The 11,360-nt window shown below is 35.4% G+C and overlaps 1 protein-coding gene across 1 annotated transcript; it reads right to left on the reverse strand.

Moving 5' to 3' along the window:
- Window positions 1-1,682: 1,682 nt before the first annotated feature.
- Window positions 1,683-2,693, reverse strand: LOC101618458 (olfactory receptor 2T29-like). Its single transcript, XM_004686587.1, has one exon. The coding sequence runs from the start codon at window positions 2,691-2,693 to the stop codon at window positions 1,683-1,685; it is 1,011 nt and encodes a 336-aa protein (XP_004686644.1).
- Between the last annotated feature and the right edge of the window lie 8,667 nt (window positions 2,694-11,360).

Genomic DNA, 11,360 nt, shown 5'->3' on the forward strand with positions numbered 1-11,360 from the left:
CTCAATGAAAATGGCTTCATATGAGACCTGTACCTAAGGTGAATAAACTTGGACACTGCTAATCTCTGCCTGGCAGTGAGTGATGGATAAGTAAATACCCAGGCCTCTCTGAATCCATCCCAGGCCCCCTTGATCTTCAAGCATGGCCCATTCCACTTAGATAAATAACAGTCAGCTGAGCATTGTCACTCACCTGATCTCATTGCCTTCAGTCTTACTTCCCCAAGTGGTTACTACCAGTGAAACAATTATAAAATGCAATCTGCTGATTTCACCACTGTTTGTAAAACTCTGGGTCACAGAAAGACAAGACATACATCTGTAAAGCAGGAAAGAAGAGTGATTGGAAAGCTCATTCTCCTACTTGATCAATCACCTTGCTTTTGATTATGTTGTGTATTTTACAAGGCATCTTGTCCTCATAGCCCCAACCGCTTATTCTCATTTGAAAGTGACATCTAGAGGCACTCCCTGGAGGCACATTGGGTGAAAATGCAATGCGAAGAAGCTATCTGAAGACACTGTAGCCTGGATTTGATCCTCAGTAGGGGAGCTGACCCATATGGCAGAACAGACCTCTCCTGATCAGCCTACTGCTCCCCACAGCAGTGTATTTCAGTAGATCGGCCTTTTGTGCTCCCCACTCTGTCTCTGGTGGATCCTCTCATGTCTGTACCCCAGCTCATGTATGCATATATAAATAAATCTTAAAAAAAAGTAATATTTAGTCACCTCTTAACACAGAGCTCTGAGATGTACTTTCAGACTCCATGTTTAAACAAATTTATGTTTTATATACAATTGAAACCTAGGTTAAATTCTTGGAAACAATAACTGTAGTGTCAGAGTTTAATTTGTCTATTATTTTTGACTACACTATAGTATAAGATAAATTTATGTAACAAATTAGCTATTTACTAGATAATTTAATGCCTATTTTTGTATAATAAGTTACATAATTTAAAACTCAGATGGCACGGTGTTTAAGGAATCTTTTTATCTACCTTCCATTCTGAGTTTAACTTTTCCTAAAATTCCTTATAAAATTCCATATGCTAATAATTTCACATAGCCTCCAATCTTGCCCCCACTAACGTTCACTGTTAAGTCACATGGAACAAAGTAGCCCCAAGTAAATTTAGGCAGATAATGGGATTGTTTTATTATAAGCAACCACATGGAAATGAACATGTTTTTTTAGGATGTCACTTATATTGCTATAAAATACAAGAAAATTTCTAACTCAAAAATTGGCAAAATATATTTTTTTTTGTATGTGTGAAATATTTTATACCTACATAAAAGTAGCAAGAGTAAGAGACAACACACACACAAATTGTTAATGCATGTTCCTGAAATCAGTCTCTCTCTCTCTCTTTAAATTAATTATATAACATCTTATGACCATTTTTCTCAAGTATTTTCTAAGAATATAGGTCTTTTACAGACTCAGAATGCAGTCATCAACTTCAGTAGATACAACTACAACACAATATGGTTGTATAATAATTTTGCATATAGGAATATTAGACAATTGAAGAGTTTTCTTGTATAAATACATCATTAAAAGTTGTGAAAATGAAATGAGATACCATGGTAGGAAGAATAAAAATGATTTTATCACAGTATTATAAACTTATTGGGTATAGAGAGTAGGAAAAACACATTAATATCAGAATTTTCTATTTCATAGCTTCTTGAAATACAGGTCCCACCTTCAACATTTTTTTCAGAGCCCCTGTAACATCCTTATTCCGGAGACTATAAATTAAAGGGTTTAGCACAGGAGTGAGTATGGTATAAAAAACAGACACCATCATGTCTTTCTCAGGGGTATGGTAGGAGCTGGGAAGCATGTAAGTGTAAATGGCAGCCCCATAAAAAAGAATGACCACAGTCATATGTGAGGAACAAGTGGCAAAGGCCTTCTTCCGGCCCTCTGCTGAGTTCATCCTGTGGATGGTGAGTAGGATAAAGTAATAGGAGCTTGAAATGACTATCACAGGGATGAGGAGCATGAGAACACAGCACAGATACATGAAAATTTCATAGAGGGAGGTGTCTGAGCAGGAGAGTTTCAGTACAGCAGGAACTTCACAGAAGAAATGATGAATTTCATGGGATCGACAGAAAGGGAAGGTCATGGTGATGGGTGCAAACAGAAAGCCATCCACTGAGCCCAGGAGCCAGCAGCCAGATGCCAGGAGGAGACACACCCTGTGGTTCATGAGTACAGGGTAGCGAAGGGGATGACAGATGGCTACATAGCGGTCATAAGCCATGGCTGCTAGAAGGAAGAATTCTGAACCTGCTAGTGTCACATAGAGGAACATCTGTATCCCACATTCAGGGACTGATATCTTATTCACACCCATGATCTGGTCCATGAGCATCTTGGGCACAGTGACACAAATGTATGTCATGTCCATAAGAGATAGCTGGCTGATGAAAAAGTACATGGGGGTGTGGAGACGGACATCAGTGTATATCAATAGGATCAGGATGGTGTTTCCAGATAAAGCCATCAGGAAAATCACAAAAATGATCAAACAAAGGAGAGCTGGGTGTTTGAATTGACTGAAGAGCCCCACCAGAGTGAAATCAGGCTGTCCAGTATTGTTGACATCCCACTTCATGTTTTCCAGTGAAGTTTCATTTAGATTCCCAAGGAGAGCTTTTGGATTAACGGTCATTCTTGGTATGCTTCCACCTGAAATGAATGAATGTTTACTCAGTGTGTGTGTGTTTCTGACTACACCAATCTGATTGTACTAATCGGAAAACATTCTGTATCTATATAAGTATATAGATTATTAATTTACCAGAACATGAAGATTCTACATGTTGTTAAATGTGTTGGTAACAAATTGATGAGAAAACCTAAGAAATAATAATAGCATCATTCATCAACATTTATATTTAAAATATATACTTGCAGAGATATTGAATTAAAAGTAATGAGTGAAAAAAAAACTGCAGTTTTTTATACAAATATAAATTTAACTTATTTCTTGCTTGGAGAATCCAACTTAAATCTTACAACAGTCTTCAGTATACATTAAACATAAGAAGCATTTTGAAAGTATTCAAGTGGGAGCAAAAATACATAAATTTTGGATCACTTTCCTTCATGGCCATGTGTATCTGTTGTCTGCAGTGTGCATAAATCACATACTGCAGGAGTGGTTCAGGGCCCTCACATGTGATTGTTCTTTTGGAGACTTATGGGCCTGTGGCAATGAGTTCAAATCTCAGCTCGCCACATCACTGACCAAACTCTTCACTACCCACTATTTCATAATCCAGAGTACATAAAATGAGGACAAAATATTTTTTGGCCTTAGTTATGGTGACTATTAATTAAGGAAATTTATGAAAATGTTTATAATATTACCAATTACAGAAAAATAAACACATATCCCATTAAAGTTATTATCTACCTTAACTTTTATGCAGAATTTATGTAAGAGATGACTGTATTGTTCTCTTTAGTTATGAGATACATTACTTTACCTTTCCAGTTTCAATATTTATTCATTAATTTGTGGGTCATTTGAACATAATTTCTCTAGCCCCCCCCAAATCATGTTTATATGTATGTATGTATATGCATAATACTTTTATATAAATATATAATAAAAGTAAATATATGAGTATAGAAATAAAAATATAAATATTTCTTATTTTAACCCAATTTCATCTTGTTCATGTGCAGTATATGAAATTTATCTTATAAATTTAAATGTCAGAGTGAAAGTTGTATTTAGGTGGTCACTGATCATTACCAGACTACTAGTTATATCTTAGAATGTCATCAGCTTAAATGCACATAGTAATCTTTCATGAAAATAAAGAGCAGAGTACACAACTAAACTACACTGAGATGTCTCTGACCCTTGATTCCCCATGCTCCTTGGAGGCTGAATCTATGTTAGACACTCAAGTAAAACCAAAGTCATAGTAGATTTGTTTACATTTATAGAGTTATAGTCATCTACTGAGACAGAAAATGTATATATGTTTAAATATGCCTATATCACATAAATGTGTTATTTAAGGTAGACTTTTAATAAAATTCCAATAGAAATAAGAAAGATCAGTGCACACAACAATCATCTGACTTTCCTTAAGGTGTTAATAATGGCTCCCTCTATATTTTTCTCTTTGAAAGATTAAATAACTGCAGCTTTCAATTTCTGACTTGTTAAATGTTATTTCAAGCTCTCACCAACAAAAAGGAATGCTGATTTTTCTTTCTGTAAAACGTTAGAAATTTTAGAGTATGTTTAAACCACAAAGTTGTTTGTTGAACAATGGAGGAAGAACAGGAGGGTTCTTATCACACTATGCAAATCCTTAATACACTTGGATAAATAGAGATGACTATGATCAACTCATAACTAACATCACACAGACAATGATGCTATAGGTTCTATGCAAAGAAACTGACTATTCATTGTATTCCCTGTTCAATTGCATGATATTGTGAACAGCATGTTTAACTTGGGGAAACATTGATGGTGGTGGTTAGAGTAATAATGAACCTGTAATTGAGGTTTTCCAACAAGTGTTTATATTGTATCACATTTAATCTTCACAAGAATCTATAGTACCCATTTTATCCATTGATTTAAAAAAATTCAAGTTCTTTTGGAAAATATCTAATATAATTTAACTTCTGGGAGGATTTTCTCTCAATTAGCTGTGGGACACACAACACTAACTTTTCCTTGATCTTTAGGGGGCACAGCTATCTCTCCAAACTGAGCTGTTTTGATTTTAGGTCAACAATAAGTTTGAAAATGGAAACAAAAATATGATTAACATTTTGTTTCAATGTTCTACTAGCAGAAATAATCCCTCACAAATTAACATCAATCTCTTCCTTTGTATGATCAGTGATGTTAATTTGTGAGCGATTATTTCTGCTAGGAGAACATTGAAACAAATATGTTAATCTTCCAATAGGTGTATTATTTATTTCATCAATAATTATAAATTGAAAATATATTTTCTAATGTACTAGAATAAACAAGGGTTATAGTAAGGATTCTATAAGGAAAATTGCATTAGCTTATATGATTAAAATAGGTGATAAGCAAATCATTGAGGAGATGATGTTAAGAATTAATAAAATGGTCAGCAAAATATGATGCCAATAATAGAATCACCCTTTTGCTCCTTCAGTTCTGCTTACCTGTTTGGTGGAAGCCACCATCAGATGATACTGTGTGCTTCATACAGATAGGCAAATGGAGTGTGATACGGTTAAAGGTGCAAAAATAAATAGAAAAGTGACATCATCCTTGGGTTTACCATGCCCATTAGAGAAATGGATGAAGGTTTATTTTGATAAATCAACTTGGGATTTTCAGAATCATGAAGTTAACAGTAACTTTTCACTTACAGTTATAATGAAAATATTAATAAATATATGTTTTATTATTCTGGCTTTCTCATTTATTTTTAATATTATACTTTATTATTATATATATTGTATTCACCAAAAACTTACCCAATATTTAAAATAATGTCAAATTTCATCATTTGTTAATAGATTATCTATTAAATAGTGGGTTAGTTTACCTATAGTGTTTTCATCTTACAGATATATTTAATACATGACATGTATGCATTTATGGATATTAATTTATATATTATAAATATAAATATATAGCTATAGCAATTTACTCTTCAAGTAAATCAATATCAACTATCTGAGCTTGATTCATATGTCAAAGACAACATCACTAATCAGTACTGTGGTAGAAATTAAAATTGACATTTTCTAATATCATATTTGTCTATCACTCTTCTAAATGTTGATTATATATTTTCTTTCAGCATTTAATTATAATCTATACTACTTCAATATTTCATTTATATTTCCATATCTTTTATGGAAGTAAACTGAAACTAATTATTGTTTCCCAGATCCTGTGGCAATCACTATTATAATTTCCATGTTTATTATTTCCATTTATAGCTCTGAAATAATAGAGGACTTGCTTTTTTTTTTTTTGTGACTGGATATTTCACATACCATAATGTCATCAAATTTTATTCATGTTAAAGCATATTGTAGATATTCTTTCATTTTAAGGTTGACTAATATTAACTGTATTTAAATACAACATTTTGTTTATCCTTCATGCATCCATGAACATGTTGCATTTATGTATTAGCTACTGTGAAAAATGCTGCTATTAACTCAAATATACAAGTAATTTCCTTGAGGCTTAGTTTTCAGTACTTAAGCACATATATTTGGGAGGTGAATGCAGGTTCACAATTACATACAATTGCAATTCTTTGCTTATTTTATTTATTTATTTATTTATTTATTTTTAAAGATTTATTTGTGCATACAGAACTGGGGTACAGGTCAGAGGCACAGGGGCGGCGAGAGGCTTCACCAGAGACAGAGTGGGGAGCAGAACAGGCAGATCAACGAAGTACACTGCTGAGAGGAGCAGCGGGCGGGTCAGGAGAGGTCTGCTGCACCATGTGGTCACCTCCGGGGCAGGCGAGAATCGAACTCATGCGGAAGCGGCTTTAGATTCTCAGTGCTGTGCTTTAACCCGCTGCGCCACCAGGGAGGGCCTGCTTATTTTATTTTTAAAGGAACTCCTTTCTCTTTTCTATAATACCTATGTCATTTTACATTCCCATAAAGAATGGACCGGTTTCAACTCTGCCACACTTATATCAGACTAGTTTTCTCTATGTTTTTAGTAGCCATTTGAATGGTTCATGAGATCTAATATTTCATTAGTATTTCCTTCATGACTAGTGAATTGTGAGCATTTTAAAGTGTTTATTATCAATTTACATATACTCTTTGGTGAGATGTCTATTCAAGCATTTGACCATTTTTAAATTAGTTTTTTTGTTTGTGTGCTTGTTGAATTTTAGCAGTTCTCTGAAAGTTCAGATATTATTTCATTTATAAGTATGTGATTTCAAAGTATTTTCTCCATTCTGTAGGTAATCACTGTTTGTACAGGTATATTTTTAAATTGTTGAAGTCAGTTTTTCTAATTATCTTTAATTGTATATTTATTTTCAAGAAATCATGAGCAAGTCCAATATTTCCTCTATATTATTGTCTATAAGACTTATAGTTTTAAGTCTTATGCTTAGGTTTGATCCATTTCACATTGTTATTTTTTTTAACATCCCTATTTTTTAATTTGTTTATGCTTATATATATTTTACTTCATTGTTCATTTTTTGTACATTGTATGCTTTCTCCTCTCAAGTGTTTTGTTTTCTGTTTGTGTTCACCATGGTAGTAAGAAGGGTCTAAATTCATTATTTTTTTTGTGGCTAGCCAGTTTTCTAATCAGTCTAATTTTCTCTCTGGATATTTTTTGCCCATTTATAGCATGTGAATATTTCTTTATATCCTAATCTATTCCATTGATCTTGTTGTCTGTCTTTATTATCACATGATCATAGATAGTATTTTTGTAGTAATTTTTAAATCAGGAATTATATGCCCCTCAACTGTGGAAGGGTAAAACATTGTGAACTTACATTCTATGGAATGTTATACAGCTATGAAGAAATATTAAATAGTGATATTTGGGACATTATTGGATTATGTTAAGTGAAAATAGTTAGAAAGTAAAAGATAGATGTCAAATATTTGGTGGAAAATAAGCAGAACACATATACAGGTAAAAAGACAGTGGGGATAAATATTGAATTAATGAACAAATATAATGGTTGCCAGAGGGGACAGGTGGGAGGGAGTAAAGTATGGAGGCAGGCTCAAGATGGCATTCTAGCATGGGTGTTTGGTGGAGGGTGAGGGGAATATGTATACATATGAAAGAGCAAGTATGTTGACCCCTCAAATAAATCATAAATTGAACATAAAATAAAATGAAGTGATAATACAATAATGAAATAAATAAAAAAAAAAAAAAACACACTTTTAGGGCCCTCCCTGGTGGCGCAGCGGGTTAAAGCACAGCACTGAGAAGCTAAAGCCACTTCCGTATGAGTTCGATTCCTGCCTGCCCTGGAGGTGACCACGTGGCATGGCAGACCTCCCCTGACCCTCCGGCTGCTCCCCTCAGCAGTGTACTTCATCCATCTTCCTGTTCTGCTCCCCACTCTGTCTCTGGTGAAGCCTCTCGCCGACCCTGAGCCGCTGGCCTGTACCCCAGATCTGTATGCACAAATAAATAAATCTTTAAAAAAAAAAAAACACTTTTAAGATTACTTTTCTATACCAAATATTCCAGCTTCTATTAAGAATGATTGGTAGCCAACACTGTAGTAAGTATGGTATTCAGATATGAAGAGAGGAAATTACACTTCAAGGAATTGAAAAATGAATAGGACAATGTATAATTTGTTAAAAAAATATAAAACCAAATAATGACTTTGCAGGCAGAATGTGAATTTTTAATTTTTACTATAATTTGGCAGTTAAATCTGTTCTTGTGAGCAGTGTCAAAATCAATATTGATATTAGCTAACAATTATATAAGAAATTTAATTCCTAAGATCAAAATGACATTCAAAGAATGAACATAGGAAATATAAATTATTTTATTGTAAATATATAAAATTTAAATTTATTAAGTCTAGGTTGTGTATGAGTTAGGCAAATATTTTACCAAATAAATTATATTAAAATTTCATTTATTATCTCTTATATCCTGGAAAGGATTAAGTCACATAGACCAGCACACCTTAAGTTAAAGGTTAGGAAGGCCATTTTTATTTTTCTTCCAAAAATGTGCTAAGTGATTTTTTTTAAATAATATAATAGTTTATTTTTACATAATTTTGTGCATGTTTCCATCTCAGTTGTAATCCCCCTGGGCTTCCATCACCAAATCACCCATGTGCCGTCACCAAAGTCCAGTGCATTTTCCTTCCCCCACTGTTTTTCCCCACATTCCCCATACCACTCCCATAAAAAAATCTCTGATATATAGCTGTTCATTATTATTATTTTCTTGCCTGGTCTGTTATACTCCTGCTATGAGTGAAACCATCCAGTATTTTTCCTTTTCTTTCTGGCTTATTTCACTAAGCATGATCTTTTCCAGCTTCATTCATGTTGCTGCAAACGACATGTGCTTTCATTTTTCTTTTTGTTACTGAGTAATATTCCACTGTGTATATGTATCACATCTTTTTAATCCAATCACCTACTTTTGTGCATTTGGGCTGCTTCCATGTTTTTCCAATTGTAAATAAAGTAGCAATAAACATGGGGTGCTGGTTCTTTTTGAATCCGTGTTTTTGTGCCTTGTGGGTAGATACCTAGGAGATTGATTGCTGGGTAGTATTGAAGCTCTATATTTAGCAGTTTGAGGAAACTGCAAACAGTTCTCTATACTGATTGTACTAGTTTGCATCCCCACCAGCATTGCAAGAGAGTTCTTTTCTTTTTCCTTTTTACTTCTCTTTCTTTTACTCTATTAATTCTCTTTATTTATGTATCTTTGAGGGTGCTGATTCATTCTTCCATTTCATCTATTCTGTTTTCACTACTTTTCTTAGCATTGTTTTCCTCCTCTAGTGGCCTTTTCATCTTCTGCATTTCTTCTATTTCCTTTGTTAATGTTTTATTTTCTTTCCTCAATTCGTTGATTGCTTGTCTCATATATTTTTTTTTCATTTCTTTCATTCATTTCCTTGTTTGCATTCTTCAATTCCTTGATGACTTGTCTCATATAATTTTTTCCTTCTCATATTCTTTTTGTTTATCATATGATTCTTAATTCTCTATCCGGTAGACTGAACAGTTCTTCTATTTCTTTGGTGCTTTCTGGTGACTGATCCTTTTGTGGTGAATCTTTCCTCTGTGGACTTGCTTGAGTTATTTGTCTTCTTTTCCCTGTCGTGTATTTTCTAATACTTTCTATTCTTTGAGACACTGTATTGCTATTATTGACTGGCATTCTTTCTGGATGTTCTTTCTGGGATGGCTGAGAGACTTCCAGGCACTTCATTCAGTTGTGGAGGATATTCATTGTTGTGCTTTGTTTCAATATCTCCTGTTTTTCTAGTCTCCGCTGTGTGGAATTATGTCTATTGTCTCAGCCAGTGACAGTCGGGATCGCTTGTGGTGTTCAGCTTTTCCAGTAACACGTTGAATCCTAGTCTCTGGAAGGTGTCAGTTGATCTATGTAGCCTCCTGATGTCCCGGTTCCCTTTATGATTCTATGTGCCTGTGCAGGGGGTGTGTGTGTGTGGCATGTTAGAAGTGTTGTAAGTGGGGTGTGGCATGTTAGAAGTGTTGTAAGTATCCCTGCAGTTGTGCCTGTGGTTAAGCCAGTCACTGGTTTTGTTTACTTTCTGAGCACTGTGAGCCTTGCAAGGGAGTGCCTTACTGGCTCACAAATCTTCAGGTTTGTAACAGCTTGAGTCCTAGCTTCTGCTGTGGGGGTGGGGGATGCAGGGGTGCAGGCAGCACCGAAGAGCTGCAAGCCTCCCACCTGTGCAGGCTGCTAGTCCTCCATCAGTGTCTCCAGGGCTCTTTGTTCCTCCACTTCAAGCATTCTCTCCCTGAGCAGTTTTTTCCCACTGCTTGGGATTCCACTCACAGAGTTGAGCTGTCTCTCTTTAACTCCAGGGCTTTACCACATATTTTTTGGGTAGATGCAGTAAGCAGGTATTCCAGTAGCAAGTCTTCCCTCTGAGGCTCTTTCTAGGGCCTCTCTGTGCTAGGATATGCCGGTGGAGTGTTGGGGGAGTGTTAACATTTTTGCAGTTTCCACTGGTTTGGCCTGTGGTCAGTCAGTCTAACCAGTTTGGTTCAGTCCACAGCAGGGGTTGCAGTGATGTGGAGAAGCAGGGAGCACCAGAAGGGCTGCAAGCCTCCCAGCTGTACAGTTTGCCAGTCCTCCCTCAGCACCTCCAGGGCTCTTTGTATGCTCCCCTCCAAGCAGTCTCTCCCTGAGCTATTTTTCCCCACTGCTTGGGGTCCACACACAGAGCAGAGTTGTCTCCCTTTATGTCCAGGGCTTTACCACAGGTTTTGTACCGGGTAGACACGGTAAGCAGGTAGAGAAGTAGCAAGTCTGAGGTTCTTCTTAGGGCCTCTCTATGCTAGAGTGTACCTGTGGAGGTGTTTCTTCATTCCTTTTCCTTTTTACTTCTTTCTTTTTCTGTTTTTATTCTCTTTGTGTTTCTGTGTCTTCGAGGGTGCTGATTTGTTCTTCCATTTCATCTATTCTGTTTTCATTGCTTTTTTCAGCATACTTTATCTCCTCCAGTAGCCTTTTCACCTGAGGCCCTTCCTAGGATGTGCCATGGAGGTTCAGGGGAGTGTTAAAATTGTTGTAGTTTCCCAGTGTTGGGCCTGTGGTTTGGTTGAGTCCAGTCTAGTG

Source organism: Condylura cristata, unplaced genomic scaffold (assembly GCF_000260355.1).
Source record: "Condylura cristata isolate star-nosed mole 26May11 unplaced genomic scaffold, ConCri1.0 scaffold00021, whole genome shotgun sequence".
Taxonomy (NCBI): Eukaryota; Metazoa; Chordata; class Mammalia; order Eulipotyphla; family Talpidae; genus Condylura; species Condylura cristata.